Genomic DNA, 17385 nt, shown 5'->3' with positions numbered 1-17385 from the left:
GGACTGAGCATGTTGATCCATCTCTCCTCCCAAATACCTTAAAATGGTAGAAAATACATGTTAAAAAAACTCCTTATTGGGCTTCCCTGGTGGCGCAGTGGTTGAGAGTCCGCCTGCCGATGCAGGGGACACGGGTTCGTGTCCCGGTCCGGGAGGATCCCACATGCCGCGGAGCGGCTGGGCCCGTGAGCCATGGCCGCTGAGCCTGCGCATCCGGAGCCTGTGCTCCACAACGGGAGAGGCCACAACAGTGAGAGGCCCATGTACCGAAAAAAAAAACAAAACAAAAAAACCTCCTTGTTAGCACCAGCCTTCAGAAGATAGGAACCAAAACCTGAAACAAGTGAAAAATGCCACAGCCCAGAACACCGGCAGGAGAAACTACTTTTATTAATTTAAGAGCAAAACCAGATAATTTTAACCTCAGAGTGAACAATAGATAAAATGCCTTGAGTGTTGGGGGAGGTTTTAGGGTAAATAATTAACAAGAGTTAAGGAACTGCATTTACTGCAGGAAGGTCGGCTTGCTCCTCTCTCTTCTCCTTTCTATATGGAACTTCAGGCAACATTTGAACGGAGGCTAAAAGCCCAGAGCTGTATTCTGAAGGGAAGGGAACACTTGCCTGGAGAGGGTGATTGTAAAGAACTGAAATAAATCAGGGCAAGGCTTAATGGTAATTCCAGACCTTTACCACAGATGCAGGGGGAGAAGAAAAAAATGAACTAATAGCAGCTCTTCCAAAGAGGGGTAGAAAATAATTCCTTCTACCTCACAGAGTGAAGCACCCCGCATTGCAGGATTTGGAAGGTCCCTGCCCTGCCAGCCTATCTTAGCCCCTGCATGCAGTTACGAACCTCACCCATTTCACAAACTCTCTCCATTCAGGAGAGAGGCCTGTGGGTGAGGCTGGCCCAGAGTGCGGTAGAAAGCTGTCCACAGCACAAGTCAGCCTGTCCTTTGAACTTGAATGTCAGTAGACAGCCAGGGGTCCCCTCAGACAACAAGGAGCAATAAGGTAAGTAAACAGAAGAATTACAGAGAAAACAGGCAATTCAGGAAACAGAGGAGAACTTTTAAGAACTATAATTAGGGTCCTCAGATTTGAAAGAAACACTCAGTAAGGAGGCTTTCTTGAAAGTTAATAAAAAGATTGCCAAACTTAGAAATCCATAAAAAAAAAACAAAACACCACCAAATTTGACACATGGAAAATAAAGTCACGGGAGAAAACAAACAAAAAACTCTAGAATATGGATCACAAATACATAGATGAAAAATAACAGAAAATTTAAGAGATATGTAGGATGAATCCGAGAGGTCTAACATCTGTTTAATAGGAGTTATCCAGGGAGAAGCAATAAGGGAAAGAGGACAGAAAACCAATCAGTAATGGAAGATTGGCTTCTCATCTGCGGTGCTGGCTTCCGTCAAAATGCCGAGGAGAGGAGGTCTTGATCTGCAGTTACGTTCCCAGCAGGCACACTTGCCTTCAGGAGCAGAGGCCAAAGCAGGGTAGTCCCTCCCAGCCAGGACTCCCAGGTACCCCTCACAGACCTCTCGGAGGCAAAATGAAATGTGAACTTAAGAAAGAGGACACTGTGGGATATATGAAACAGAGCAGATAAAAGTTAAACCCAAGAGTCGGTCTGAGTGACTGCTAACCTTGGCTTATGTGTTTTTGTACAAGAAGCGTCGTTGGGAGGCAGGTAATAGAAAGGGAGACAAAGGGAGGGGGCACCACCTCCTCAGCTTGCAGAGATGTCAGTGCTCATTCGTTGCACACACTGTAACTCACACCTGTGTAACAAACGCTTATGATATTTAGACAAATTGAATTAGTCAGGAAAGGGTGGAAATCATAAGGGAAACACCTAGAAGCAGAGAAAATAAAAACCGTAACTAACCCAGAATGGCAGAAATCAGTCTACGAGCCACAACTGAATGCGTTCAGTGCCGCTAGTAAAAACAAACACTTTTAGCCAAGTTGTGAAAGAAAATCTAGTCATCTGAAATTCGAGAAAACAGTGACATAGAAAGATGGAAAGAGAATGGATTGAAAAATATGTACCAGGCAAATACCAACAATAAGCAAGTGTCGCAATATTAATGTCAAACTAATGGAATTCAGGGTTTAAAAATAGCATTCAGAAGCACAGAGGCATATTTTACACTTAGAAAAGATAAAGTTCACTAAGAAGCCTCTCTGTATTATCAACATAATATCGTCTTATAAAACCTCAAGTTAAAAGTATGACGAGAATGTGATATTTTCTCTTTCTAAATGAAAATCTTTACACTTTTCTTAGAAACTGATACATCAAGTAGATAATATAGATAAGGGGGCAAAGGGATTCTGGCAAACTTAACCTTGATCCAAAATACATAGATATTAACTCTGTGTCCCATAAACAGAGAAGCACATTTTTTTTTTGCAAATACTAATGGGATATTTGTGAAAATTAAGGCTGACTTACCCCAAAGTTGTATTTTTAGTCATATGATATCTGTTCATTGGTCTTTGCTGGGTTGGTTTTTTTTGTGTGTTTTTTTTTTTTTGAGGTACAGTTGAGGTACAATATTATATAAGTTTCTGTTGTGCAGTATAGTGATTCACAATTTTTAAAGGTTATATTCCATTTGTAGTTATTGTAAAATATTGGCTGTATTCCCTGTGTTATACAACATATCCTTGTACCAAAGCTGTGTTTTGCCAATCATGCTTTCTTTTTGTTGTAAATGACCTTCTACTCTCTAGCTGCTGGGCACCCCCTTAAAGAGTTATAATTTTTTTTATTGGCTGGAGAACACCCAAGTTGTTCCAGTCACACAGGTAGCAGGTGGCCCCAAGGTCTCACCATTTGTCTCATCTCTGAAGCACCAGCTGGGCAGCAGTCCCCTTCCTGTTGAGGAACCTAAAAGCTGCCTCCCTGTTGTCTAGCCTTCTCTTGTTCTCCCATCTTTGGGAACCTAAAAGCTGCCTCCCTGTTGCCTAGCCTTCTCTTGTTCTCCCATCTTTGGGAAGAGAGAAAACTTGACCTCTTTTTGTTGTTGTTGTTGTTGTTGTTATTTGGTTGCACTGGGTCTTAGTCTTGAGACGTGGGCTCCTTATTTGTGGCACGCGAACTCTTAGTTGCGGCATGCGTGTGGGATCTAGTTCCCTGACTGGGAATCAAACCTGGGACCCCTGCGTTGGGAGCATGGAACCTTAACCACTGCACCACCAGGGAAGTCCCAAGACTTGACCTCTTTGCTCAGCATTGTCTTTACCCTTTTGCAAGCCGGGAGAGACCAGGCAAATTGGCTCAGAGTCTTTGCCATCCCTGACCCCCCCAAATCAACACATCTCCGGTGGCCAAGCTCTTCCTGGTAGATGCTGCCTTCCTGGCCTTGCTTTGGAGCAGCCTGATGCTATTCTCCAGGTAAATTTAGCAAATCTCCACACCAGAAATCCCCTGTCCACAGGGATATCCACAGTCCCTCTGAGGCCCTGGCAGCTGGCCTCCTAGGAGAGGTGGGAGCAGGGGGTGGAGAGGATGAGAGTCGTGTACAGGCCGCCATGTTTCCAGTACCCCGCCCCCACCAACACACACACCAATCACTTTTTACCAGACAACTTGCTAAACATCTTACACGTTTCTCTTGGCATTTTTATTCCACTGATCAATGTCTTTCCTCCCTGCCCTCCCCAATACTTCTCTCTTTTTTCATAACAAGTAGCTATTTATGAAAACTGCCCTAACTGAAGGAAACTTTTTACCCATTTTATTGCTTGTATGTCTTTCACATTCACACTCTGACATGCCTGCCCACCGTTGTAAGGAGGATTTTATTGCGTGTCTAAAGCAGACAGCCTTGCTAAACTCTTGCTAAACCAGGAAGTGAAACAAAATTGGTGGTGTGAACACAGTGGGTTTCTAAGCATTTTTCATGTTTCCTTCCATTATGTTGGAGGATAAATTCCTGGCTCAAAGTTGAAATAATTCCTCTAAGCTAATAGGAAATTCAGTATGACTTATCCAGTGAAGCACTGGATATAAAGTGAGCTTTCTCACATGCAAAATCGTGATGCATTTTATAAAAACTGTTAAGATGAATGTTTGAGGAGCTTAGTATAGATGGAAGAGGAAAAGATACAGCTTAGTGATATAAATGCAAACGTGTACTCTGCAGATTTCCCCCGGGCACACACGCACACACTGTAACTTTGAAGCTGTCTGTTAGAAGGATGAGATGGAGTTGTGAGCCAGACCACGTTGGTTTGGACAGAAATTCTTACAGAATTATTAAGCCTTAAAAAAAGCAAAGGAGATTTATGCATCTGCATTTGACCAATTTGGTTTGGAATAGGTTCATAATGGAAAAGTAATAAAACCATAAGAGACAGTGTCTTCTGAGTACAGTCTCGCTTTTAAAAAATCTAAACGTGGGCTACCCCGGTTTGGATAAAATGACTGTAGAAAAATTTCCCATTGGTAATTTTGGGAGGGTTTTTTTGTTGTTGTTGTTGTTTCTTTTTCATTGATTATCGGCCAATCTAAATTTTAAGCTTCCTGTCATGTTTTCTGGAGATGTCAGTCATAGGAAAGAGGAATCCTGAAGTGTTATCTGTGAGCGCCTCCCCTTCAGGTCACTCCACACACACACACACACACACACACACACACACACACACAGTGTTTGTTTAGCTGTCAGTAAAGTCTTTCTCTGATGTAAATGAAGAGGTGAGGGTTTGGAAGGTGGGGGGTGGTTGAGTGTATGTGACAAGGTGCCTCCGGTGACTGCCAGAAAAGCAGGAAGAGGAGCCGGATAACAAGCTTCACCTCTGAAAACTCAGACCTAGTAACTCTGATTTCCACAGGAAAGCAAAAGAAAAAACAAGCAAACAAACAAAATTTTTCTCCGTTTGTTCTCAACCACTCGAAGTCATCGTCTTGATAATTCCTTCAAACTATTTAAGAATATAAGCGTAACAAACGGAGGTTGGTGATCTGGAAACGAGGCGTGTGCTCCTCTAGGTGTGTTGGAGCCTCCTTCACTGCGGACGAGAGTCACAGCTGTGCTTCCCAGAGGGGACAGCAAAGAGGCATTTGATTTCATCCGATTCTTAACTTTCTTTCCACGGCCGGCAGTTCAAAGCGCAGTTCTTTTTATATAGGGAGAATGTGACCGGACTGCGAAGGTGTTGTCTTTCCTGCAGGTATGCCTGCGGCATCTCTAGTGACCCCCGCTGATGTTATCAAGACTCGATTACAGGTGGCCGCCCGGGCCGGCCAGACCACTTACAGCGGAGTGATAGACTGCTTTAGGAAGATCCTTCGGGAAGAAGGCCCAAAAGCTTTGTGGAAAGGAGCTGGCGGTATGGAAATAATTTGCTCTTAACTAGACCTTTGGTATCAGGTGAATTTTTAAAATCTAATTGCATCTGTTATTTCTCATTTCTTTCAAAGCTCGTGTGTTTCGTTCCTCCCCCCAGTTTGGTGTAACGTTGCTGACCTATGAATTGCTGCAGCGATGGTTCTACGTTGATTTTGGAGGAGTGTAAGTATCCTGCTAAATTTCAGCTGCTTCTGATACTCTGTTGTCATTGAGAAAGGTATGTCTGTTTAGTCCCTATGATGAAGTAGAAAAGATGTAGGAAAATACTGAAGTCATGTTATCAAACTCATTTCAAAAGGGAATATACAGCTAACTAGAATTCCACAGTTCCTCTCTGATCCAGACTTTAGCAGTTTTTGAGCGTTGTTTTTACCAAGTTAAAAAACAAAACAAAAACTCAGATTCTCGCTCTGTTTTCTCTCCTTTTAGGAAGCCCATGGGAGCAGAGCCAGTTCCTAAATCCAGGGTCACACTGCCTGCTCCCAACCCCGATCACGTTGGGGGCTACAAACTGGCAGTTGCAACGTTTGCAGGGATTGAAAACAAATTTGGGCTTTACCTACCTCTCTTCAAGACATCTACCTCACAGGCCATTGGTAGAGGCCCGTAGGACCTTGCCCGATTGCTGTGGCTTTGTTGTTACTGCAATGAAGAATGCCCCAGCTTGGAATGAAGCAACACTTCATTCCTTTCACTTCCATCTCCTGTTTAAATTCAAGTCGAGGCTTTTTATAAGGTGAAATCCTTTATTTTCTGTGTGGTTTCATAACCTAGATCATTGTGAAATTTTTCATAATTATTCTTTGGGCCTCTGCTCACAAACCTTTGTGTCTGACATTTGCTGGGATTTGGTCAACACTAAACTGATTTGGAGGAAGAAGCAAGTCTGAATACAAATTAGAACCATTCTCTTTAGGGTTAGGATTATAGTCCCAAAGAGGCTACTGAGAGGGAATCATGGTGCTCAGAGCAAAAGTGTTCCGTGTCTATTTAACCTGGTAGGAAACTGGGTGCATATTTGTGAAAGTAAAAAACACTGGAAGAAATGAAAACATTATGAGAAATAGTCAGCCTGGCCTCACATTTTAAGCATGCACTAATTCTGTCTCTGGATTATATTATGAAGCCTTTATGTGAAACATGTTTTTTTGTAATGAAAACCACATTGAAGATGTTTAATAATCATATTCTGTTACTGGTACTAAGACTACTAGGGAGAAGGCTTTTGTGCTTTAGTGAAAGTACTGTTGGCACTGTACTCTCTAGATGGAGAAACCAGGATATGCAGCATCTCTCCTAATTTGGGGGAACTGCTCATATGAAGCACATGTGCTGACTGCTGCCTATTTCAATAAACACTGTAGAGGAACGCGTGCCTCCCTGTTACTGGTACCAACCCTCGCCCCGTCCCAATCCCCTGTAATTGGCATCCATTTGCTTTTAAAATCCATTTTATCTTGAATCATGGAAGAAAAATACATTGCAATGTAAGTTTTAATTTAATTTGTGGTGCCTTGAGCAATGGTCAGAAGGCTCATGTGTTTGTGAGGAAGGAAATAAACTATTTTTAAAGCTACTGAATTGTTTGCTCTTGTTATGTCATGTGGCGAACGACCGCAATAATTGTCATCATTGGACCCTCTGTGTTTCATTTTGAGGGCGATTTGTTCGTATTGGCGCGGATATGTCCTCGTCTTTCAAGGTGACGTGTACCCTTGTCTTCGGTACGCCAGCGTTCAGCGTGAATAAGGGAAACTACATTTAACCCCAGATGAGCGCGGAACCTAGCAAACTGACACTTGTTCTAGTCATTCTCGGTGCTTTTGACAGTTTCTTATCGTGAGAATTAATGTAAAGCTTCACTGGCAGTTGGGCGTGAAAACTGGTATGAAATGGCAATGGCATTTTCTCATTTTCTCTGACTCTTCCTCACACCAGAACCATATACCACTGTGTCTGACCTTTGGTAATATTTGGCCAACGCTGTAATGACTGGTGGAAAGGTGTTAGTCTTGAACAGACCTTAGGGCTCTCCTTAGGCTGCACTCATGCTCCTGAGGAGGCTGCTGAGTAACTTATCAGCAGTGAGTTGGAACTTTCTGTTTCTCCGAAATTCACCTCCAGACGGCACAGCCGTTTTTCAGTCTCTGTCTTGCTGTAGATCAGCACGTTGTCATTCAAAGTTATTGTTCAAAATTGGAAAGTGTAGACACCATCCATGAGTCTGTTTTGTTTTGTTTTTTTCAGTGAACAAAAGCTTTGTTATTCTCACCAGAGATAGGACACATACATACATGGCTCCCTCATGGTTTTGGTTTGGCAAACACCAAAGAGAAACCCCTCCGTCTCCCTGAACTCACCCCTAATCCCTGCTCAAAGTGACAAGTGGTATTTATATTTTAATCTCAAAGACCAGTCACAAGACTCCAAATACGTCTTAGAAATTTAGGTGGTGTTACAATAACAAAGCACTCAAGCTTTGGTATTTTGAATGTGGAGAAAAGTCCCCGAGTGTAAATCACTGCATTCCTTTTCTTCACGTGCTTGAAATTTTATAGAAGATCAAATTTTCATTGTATAAACACTGACCCACGTCTCAGATATGGTGCATTGCCCTGCCTGCTTCTTTAAGAGATGCTGCATTTGTTGGGAGAGTGTCTTGGTTTCCCTTAGACGTACCTGTAGCTGAGGGCGATTCTCTTTAGTAAATGAGAAACCCGAGGTACCAGGAAGCCAAAGGAGATAGGGCCACAGGACTGTGTTTCTTTAAAATCCTCGGCGTACTCTGTTCAGGGATAGGCAGTGACTTGAGACACTTTGAAGGAGGCCTAATTTCCATCTGAGTTGTGCTCAGTGGGTGGTGTGACTGTGACATCCTTGAATAGAACTGCAATCACCGTGTGGTGAAAACCACGTCAAATTTGTTCTGGGTTTTTCTTCTTCCTGAAGTGACAGCACAATACGTTGGCAGTGCTGTGGCTGCCGTTTCTGCAGCTGCTCCTTTTCCTCAATGCTGAGGAACTGAGAGCTGTGTAACTCCCACCCATGGGGACCAGCCTCCCCCCTGCCCGGCCAGCGCACTGGAGTGTCTCCCTCTGCCCTTGGTCCACCTCATGATTGCTTGGGGTTGGGGAAGAGGCCTGACTTTTGTAGCAGCTTTTTTTTTTTCTAGGAGGGGAAAAAATGTGGAGCTGACCACAGAATGAACACACTGATTCTTGGGTTCCAGTCGTGGCTGGGTTTCTTGAGGCTGGGTGGCATGCTGTCGCCAAGCTCATGCTACACCTCATAACCCACAACCATTCGCTGTGCTCCCTGGGGTCGCCTTAATCCCAAGCAGCCGGGGTTGCACAGGGGAAAATAAGAATTCTGGCACAGAAAGGAGTCATTTAAATGCTTATTGCATTTCAAGCTTCAGTTTTTACTTAGCTAAAATATTTACCATTGCTGGAAAACAATGTTTAAAATTTTGTGCTTATATGTTATTTAATGGTGTGGCCTATGTAAACCTCAGGATGCTTACATTTTGACAGTCTTCTGGAAATGTTTAACAGCACATAACTCAGTGAGCAGGGAATAAAAACCGGGAACAAATTGTGCTTGAAACTTTGTAACCTCCCCTGGCTAGGTATTCGGCAAGCCACCTTGGAATTCTTCAGGTAGAGGCAGGGAAATCTCCAGTAATGGAATTTGGTGAATTCTGTCTTGTGGCCCCATTTGTCAACCTTCTAGATAAACCCTAAGAGTCATCATGTGCTTTTTACCGCAGAAGCCATCCTTGTGGGGATGAATTTGTGTCTTTGGACTGAGCAAAAATCCCGTTTTAAATTCAGGGTAATCAAACGCTTTCAGGATGTGGATTTTCCCGAAGATTTTTAGAAGACACGTTCCCTGGTAAGAGCAGTGAAATGTTCTTTCCACAAATGGTACTGCCCACAAAGGGGGCGTGCCTTTTGTTTTACCTTTTGGGAATAACCCAACCCTCACCAAAGGGTTCTGTTTTTGATGTTATGAGGACCACGGTGTGGGGGAGGGGGGTGTTTAATGGTTTCATTTTAAGGTCTGAGGCAGCAAAAAGCATTGCCACTTCTCTTTTACAGTGGCAGCCTTCAGCTTGAAAGCCCGGATTGGGCTCCATAAGGGTAGGGACTATGCTTTGATGCTAGTTCCATAGTGCCTGGAACTTTTAGTAGACTCTTATTAATTATTTGGATGTATGTATGGATGGATGGATGTATGTATGGATGGATGGATGGATGGATGGATGGATTTTTGAGAAATGGTTTTTTTTCCCAATGAGTAATCTCTTATTGTTTTCCTATTTTATAGGCCTTTTCAGTAGTGGTTTTAATGGCTGGAGTTAAAACCATAACTGAAAACAATTATAGTCTTATGTATTGTTCAGTTACTTTAGAAGTCATAAGTACTTCTTTGATTAAAGCAACTACAGCTATTTATTTAAATTGGTTTTAATTAGTTGGTTACTTTGAGTCAGGAACTTTCATATAAACTATGATATTTAAATTTCCTGGTCATGGTTAAAAATAAAGAGTTAAAAAATCATATCCTTTGAGATTATTGTTACATTAGGGTTGAGCTATATCATTAAAAAACAGTTTTTATCAATAAGTGTTAATTATTTAGAACTCATTCTCTGTTCTTCACTGTCTTGACGTTTGTGTCCTTAGGAGCACGGTGGCGAGCTTTCCTTTAGAAGCTGCCGAGGACAACGGGAACTCTCTTTCAGAAGGGTTTGTTTTTAGCTAATGCATTAATTGACTCCAAAAAGTCTAAATGGAACACTCTGCTTTCATCTGCTGGGGTAACCTAATAAAATAATGTTGTTTGTTTTTAGATTCCAGGCTGTTAAGGGGGTTTTGCTCAAGGCAAAACCACAGTCCCCTCGAATAACTTTAGAAGGAGAGTTAAGAAGACACACTAATTGTGCCTGTCTGAGGTTTGCTCCTTCGAGGGCCCAGACACACCCCTTGCACACTGGTCTGGCCACCAGGGCTCCGGTGCCCACTGCTGAGTTGATTCCATTGGACAGGGCTCCTGCCCCTTTGGAAGATGCTTGATTTTGCTGTGAGCAGTTCTTAAGGGGATTTAAAAATGGACTAAGCTCTCGGAGCAGACTTGGGCAAGCACGCTGTATATGCTATCTGTCCTACAGAATGGAGAAAGGGAAACACAACTTAATGAAAGAAGACTGATTATAACATGCTCCTTACCTCCCATCACCCCCTCCCCCATCCTTCGCTACTTAGCCAAGCTCTTGCTCTGGTGTCTTATTGGGCTGCTTTCAAATGAGAAGGGGACAAGTAATCCTGCGCCCCCGCCCCCCCCCCGGAGTTCTTTGGCCAGGAAGAACTCACTAAATATGAGTATTACGTGCCAGGCATGCTCTCATTAAATCCTTCACACGTCCCTTGAAGCAGGTACTATTCTTTTCCCTGTGTCACAAATGAGGAAACCAAGACTCAAGAGAGGTTAAGTATCTTGCTCATGGTCTCAGCTAGCAAATAAGAATGCTAAGATTTGAATCCAGGTCTGATGCCCCCCCCCAAGCCCTGTTCCATATGAGGATTTCTCAACAAAACTCAGTACAGGAAGTTTTTATGATAGTCTATGCCCAGAATTTCTTATTGTCCCCTGGTTCTCAGTATCAGATGTATCATTCCTAGCTTAGAGTAGAAGGGAAGGGTGATCTCAGATTATTTACCATAGTAAGTGCATTTGCTATCAGAGAATTCCACAGCCTGAGGACCTGGTGAATCCTGACAAGCCTTTTGAGGTTCATCTTAAACTATTTTACAGCCTATTAAAGTCAGTAAAGAGAGAATTAAGGTAAACTTGAAGTATTTGCCCCACCGGTTTAAAGTTGGAAGGTAATGTGGAAAAAGCAGAGATAAATTTACAAACTGTAACAGTGCAATGTGATATGACGTGAACTGAATTGGACCATCTTAAAAATCTCTACTATAATTAGAAAATGACGTTCTTCAACAAAAGTTGGAAATAATGGAAAACCAAATTAAAAGTAAATATCTATGGGTACTTGGCTTCAAAGTGTGTCTGGAGGGAATGGAGACAGTTTACAGAATGTGGGATTTGCTGGAATTACTTTTGGACATAAAATCTCCATCACGCCTAATGGTGGAAAAGCCTTACTCTATTCCCAACAAGTTACCTGTTATCCCTAAAGTTAAAGGAGGATATCTACCACTGCGTTTTGCTGCCCCCTCACCCATTCTTAAATAAATGAAAGCAAATTACTGACTAACCCACACCAAAAATTTATAGCATTTTTTTTCCTGGACAAAAGGGATTATATATATATATATATATATATATATATATATATATATAATATACACATACACATATAAATATATATATAAACAAATACATATACGTGTGTGTGTATATATATGTATATGTGTATTAAAATGTCATATTCCTTTTTCAAAAGACTGATATATTTCAAAATGTGAATTTCTGTTTTGAAGCAGAATTTACCTATGTAAGTTCCAAGTATACAGATATGCTTTATCAGTTTGAGAATTTATGGAGAATTAGCCACTCCATGTAAGAGGCTGCTTTTTTTCTGATGACCTCTTCATTTGGGCCAGCTCCAGTGTTATAAAAAGCTTACACTCTGTTAAGAGTAACATCAGAAATAAGAAAGATTGGGGATAGCGGAAATTGAAACAGGCATTCTTTTTTCTTCTGAAGACAGAAGTGAAGCGATTGCCAATGTTTGTTGAATTTTATTACAGTGAAAGCAGAGATTTCTCCACACTTTCGGTCTCAGCCTTTGTCCAGCCTCACTCTGCAGTGTATGTATCACCTTCTGAACTAAAGAAGCAGTTCACACTTGACCTAGAACTTCAAGTTACCTGTGACCACTACTTATAAAGTAAGTGACTTCTTTCTTTTTTTAAATAGTTTGAGAGTGAAAGTAGAGAAACCATCATTTCTGTCCTTTTCTGGGACTTGAAATTAAGTGTGGCATTTTTTCCTTTTACTCCATTTAGAAAGTGTCTTGATTGGCTTAACAACTAACCCTTCTAACACCACACATATCTGGCTAAGTTATTACAAAGTATAATGGCATTTGATATGAGTTGGTTGTAAAGGATAACCACTATCTTTTATCAAAGCTGTCTAACAATAAATTTCAAAATAATCATTATTTTCAGGGCCCTGAAGTAATTATTAAATAAATGCTTTAACCTCTATAGACAGTAAACTCTAGTTTACTTTTTTCTACCTTAAAAATTATACCTTTGGGAGATTTCTGCTTCTGGCCATGATGGAATAGTAGGGAAAACTAGAAAACTGGGTGAAACATATGACACAGTAGTTTTAAAACGTTAAATATGAGGCAAAATAGGACTGTGAACTCTGAGGTGGGAAAGGAAACAAACACGATGAGACCTACCATTGCACCAGCTTACTGCCTGGGCGCAGGTTCCAGACACTGTGCAGAGAAGGGGAACCAAGACAGGGCCCAGCCGTCTCCCCCAATTGAAAAGCTGGAGCTCAGAAATCAGGGGGCCAAGATAGCTAGAATTTTAAGACAAACTACCAAACAGGAGGGAGCTGCTCTGAGAGCTCTTGAGTTTTGCAGAGAGTTCCCCAGTCTTTGAGTACTGATCTGTGCATTTGTGGGAGGAAACGATAGCAAACTTGGGAAAGAACCACTGGAAAGGAAGAAGCAGAAAAACTCTGGAGTTCACAGAGGAGAAAAGAGTTTGTGTTCCCACCAGCAGGAGTAGAAATTCCTCCATAATACATAGAACATCAGGTAGAATCCACAGAAAAATGTCATATTATGAATAGCACTAAATAAGAACTACGATGAAGGGCGGCTCTGCCCTTAACAAAGCTTAAAAGCAGACCTCACAAAGATCTGATTCCAAGTAATTTAACTGCTTGTCAGAACACAATTTGATACTATTTCAAACAATATAACAAAAAAAGCCCACAACCCACTATAACAAATTTAATTAAAAAGTCACCCATCATAATAAGGAAAATATAAACCATAAAAAAGTGAAAAAATGAACCAACAGAAATGTATATCATGATGAAGATGGTGAAAACAAATGAGAAATAGAAAATCTTACAAGTTGCCAGAGGAAAACATCCCATAACCTACAAGGAAGGATGATAATAAGAGAAGATTTCTACTTGGGAACTATTTAAGGCAGAAAGCCAGAGTAACATCTTTAAGGTATTTAAAAAACAAGGCCAACCAATAAATCTACACCCAGTGAAAATACCTTTTGAAAACAAAGGCAAAATAAGGTAGACAACAAGTAAGAGAATTCACCGGGCAGCTAGAATTGCAATTGCACTAAAGGAGATGTTAATGATAGGTCATCAGGCAGAACCAAAGTGATATCAGATGGAAATTTAGATCTATACAAATAAATGTAGAGTTCCAGAATTGAAAATAAATGGATAATTAACTATTTTTTATTTTTAATTCCTTTAAAAGATAATTGAGTCTTTAAAGCAAAATCAGTAATGATGTATTGTGAGTTTTATAGCATACATAGCAGTAAAATGTACAATAACAGCACAAAAAAGAAGAAAGGAAAATGAAAATACACTGTCAAAAAGCTCTACTACTACTATACATGAAGTAGTATACTATTATCTGAAGGTAAAGTGTAGTAAGTAAAAGATGTATGTTGTAAACCCCAGAGCATACTAGAAGATGAAAACCAAACAGATTTAGTTAATAAGACATTAGTGGAAACCTTAAAAAAAGAAAAATCCAAAAGAAGACAGGAAAAGAAGAAAAAAGAAATAAAAAAACAGATGGAGTAAATAAAAAAGAGCAAGATGGTAGATTTAAACCTAACCATATTCATAATTACATTAACTACAAATGGCCTAGTCACTCCAATTAAAAGGTAGAGATCAGATTTGAGGGGAAAAAAAAAAAAGCAAGGCCCACCTATATGCTATCTAAAGAAACTCACTTTAAATATAAAAACACAGATAGATGGGAAGTAACTTGACAGAAAAAGATATGCCATGTAATCACAAATTTCAAAAAAGCTAGAGTAGGCTATGTTGATATCAGCCAAAGTATATTTTAGAAAGAGAACTAGTAGTAGGGATAAAGAAGAATATTTCATACTGATAAAGATGTCAATTTATCACAGAGACACAAAATCCTAAATGTATATGTACCTAATAACAGCGCTTCAGATACATGAAACAAAAACTAACAAAATTAAAGAATAGAAGAAACACGCAATTTTACTTCCAAATTTCAACACACTCCTCTTGACATAACAGGTAGAAAATCTACAGTATATAGAAGACCTGAACAAATTTATCAAATAATTGACCTTATTCATATTTATAGAACACTCCACTCAACATCAGCAGAATACACATTCTTCTTAAGTACACGATAAATTTTACCAAGATTAACTATAATCTGGGCCATAAAACAAGTTTCAATAAACTTAAGAGGATTGAAATCACACACATTACCTTCTCTGGCCATGACAGAATCAAACTGGAAAGGAATAACTAAAAGATACTTGGAGGGGCTTCCCTGGTGGCGCAGTGGTTAAGAATCCACTTGCCAATGCAGGGGACATGGGTTTGATCCCTGGTGCGGGACGATCCCACATGTTGCAGAGCAACTAAGCCCGTGCGCCACAACTACTGAGCCTGTGCTCTAGAGCCCACGAGCCACAACTACTGAAGCCCGCATGCCACAACTACTGAAGCCCGCAGCCTAGAGCCTGTGCTCTGCAACAAGAGAAGCCACCGCAATGAGAAGCCTGTGCACCACAACGAAGAGTAGCCCCCGTTTGCTGCAACTAGAGAAGAGCCCGCGCACAGCAACAAAGACCCATCGCAGCCCAAAATAAAAATTAATTTAAAAAAAAAGATACTTGGAAATTCCCCATATATCTGAAAAATATATAGTTCCAAACAACACTTGAGTCTACGAAGAAATCACGAGGATAATTAGGAAATACTTTAAACTAAATGAAAAGAAGAATACAACATATCAAAAATTTTACAATGAAAAAAATATTTTACAATGCATTTAAAACAGTGCTTAGAGGGAAATATATACTATTAAGTGCTTACATTAGAAAAGATGAGAGGTCTCAAACAATTATCTCATTTTCCACCTTAAAGCAAGAAAAAGAAGAGCAAATTAAACCCCAAAGATGCAGAAGATAATAAAACGTAGAAATCAATGAGATAGAAGACAGGAAAACAATAGAAAAAAACAGTAAGATGAAAATGTTTCTTTAAAAAAATCCCCAAATTTAGAAACCACTAATAAGACTGATCAGAAAAAAACAAAACAACAACAAAAATAACAACTAATGTGATTAAAAGGGAATGCTGTGAACAAATTTATGCCAATAAACTACATAGATGAAATAGATTTCTTGAAAGATGTATACTAGCAAAGTCACTGAAAAAGAGATATTGTTACTACCTCTATTTCAGTAATCAAATTCTTAGTTAAAAAATCTTGTCCCAAAGAAAAATCCAAGCCTAGATGCACATAAAAGGGACAATCCCTTATGACCAAATACGGTTCATCACCAGAATGTAAGTTAGGTATAACACTAAAAAAATATATACTATACTGATTAAAAAGAAAAATCATGATTATTTAAATTAGATTCAGAAAAAGAATTTGGAAAAATTCAACACCCATTTAAAAAAAAAAAAACTCACAAGCCAGAAATAAAAAGGAATGTAATCTGATAAAGGGGATCTACAAAAAAAAAAAAAAGCTATAGCTAATATGATACTTTACGTGAATGATTCAATGCCCTAGGCAGTGCAACATGATAAGAAATAAATAAATAAATACACTGGGGAAGAAGAAGTTGAACAGTATTCAACTGCATATGAAGAAAATTTTAAGAAATCTACATAACATTTATTAGAAGTAGTAAATGAATTTAGCAACACCACAAGATACAAAGTCAGTATATAAAAATCCACTGTATTTCTATATACTACCAACAGTATCTGAAAATAACATTTTAAATATTTAAAAAATGGGGAAATAATAGTCTTTTCTACAAATGTTGCTGGAAAATTAACTATGCATATACATAAAAATTAACCTTAGCCCACAACCACACCATACACAAAATTAATTAAAGATGCATCATACACATAAATATGAGTTTAAACTATAAATATTTCATAAGAAAACATAAGAGAAAATCTTTATCTGTCAAAAAGTTCTATTTTTGCCTTGGATTAGGCAAAAATATTTTAGATGAGTCAAGATTTTAGAAAACATTCTTAATGAAGAAAGCACTGTCAAATTGGAATTCTATATCCAAAAAAAAACCTTCATAAATAAAGGCAAAATAAAGACATATTTAGACACACAAAAACTGAAATTATTCTCTTGCAGAATCTTACTACTGGATATGCCAAAAGAATTTCATTGGTTGAAGAGAGATAACATGATAATGGAAAGCCCAGATCTCCAGAAAGAAATGAAGAGAACCAGAAAAGAAAAATGTGAAAGTAAGTAGTTTTTAAAGCCTTTTAGAATTATCTTTATTTTATAAATACTTTTAATTCATAAAACACTATTCACTGAAGCAAAAATAATAGTGTATTGTGGGATTTATAGTAAGTACAGAAGTAAAATACATGACAACACAGGAACAAAGGACAGAGAGAAGGTAAATGTATTATTCTGTTTCATCATTTGAAGGTAGTCTGTTAGTAGTTAAACATGCATACTGCATTCTTGTGAAACCACTAAAAAGAATAATAAGGTCAATAGATGAACTGTAATGCAATACTAAGAATTATTTGGACCATCAAAAAGAAGGCAGAGGGGAAGAATAGAAGAACAAAGAATGAATGGGATCAATAAAAAACAATTACTAAAAAAAATAAAAATAAATAATAAAAAAACAATTACAATATAAAAAATTAACCATGCCAAAAATTACATTAATTGTACATGGACTAAA

General features: G+C 39.3%; 1 protein-coding gene across 5 annotated transcripts in view; it reads left to right on the top strand.

Annotated features, from left to right (window-relative positions):
- SLC25A13 (solute carrier family 25 member 13) overlaps positions 1 to 17385 on the top strand; it is a 244604-nt gene that overhangs the window by 195922 nt on the left and 31297 nt on the right. For 2 of the 5 annotated variants that reach the window (XM_022586453.2, XM_089917651.1), the window contains exons 16-18: positions 5199 to 5357; positions 5449 to 5539; positions 5807 to 9596. In XM_022586453.2, the coding sequence (XP_022442161.1) occupies positions 5199 to 5357; positions 5449 to 5539; positions 5807 to 5987 (431 nt within the window). In that variant the 3' untranslated portion in view covers positions 5988 to 9596. Of the gene's footprint in view, positions 1 to 5198; positions 5358 to 5448; positions 5540 to 5806; positions 9598 to 10065; positions 10129 to 12156; positions 12297 to 16811; positions 16928 to 17385 lie in introns of those variants that run through there. The other 3 variants (XR_016394318.1, XM_022586487.2, XM_022586462.3) reach the window with 3 other exon arrangements.

This window comes from Delphinapterus leucas, chromosome 9 (genome assembly GCF_059928025.1).
Source record: "Delphinapterus leucas isolate spDelLeu-1000000601 "Yukka" chromosome 9, BTC_Dleu_Yukka2, whole genome shotgun sequence".
In the NCBI taxonomy this organism is placed as follows: domain Eukaryota; kingdom Metazoa; phylum Chordata; class Mammalia; order Artiodactyla; family Monodontidae; genus Delphinapterus; species Delphinapterus leucas.
Note: the sequence above shows the minus strand (reverse complement) of the source record. Positions and strands in the feature narration are given on the sequence as shown.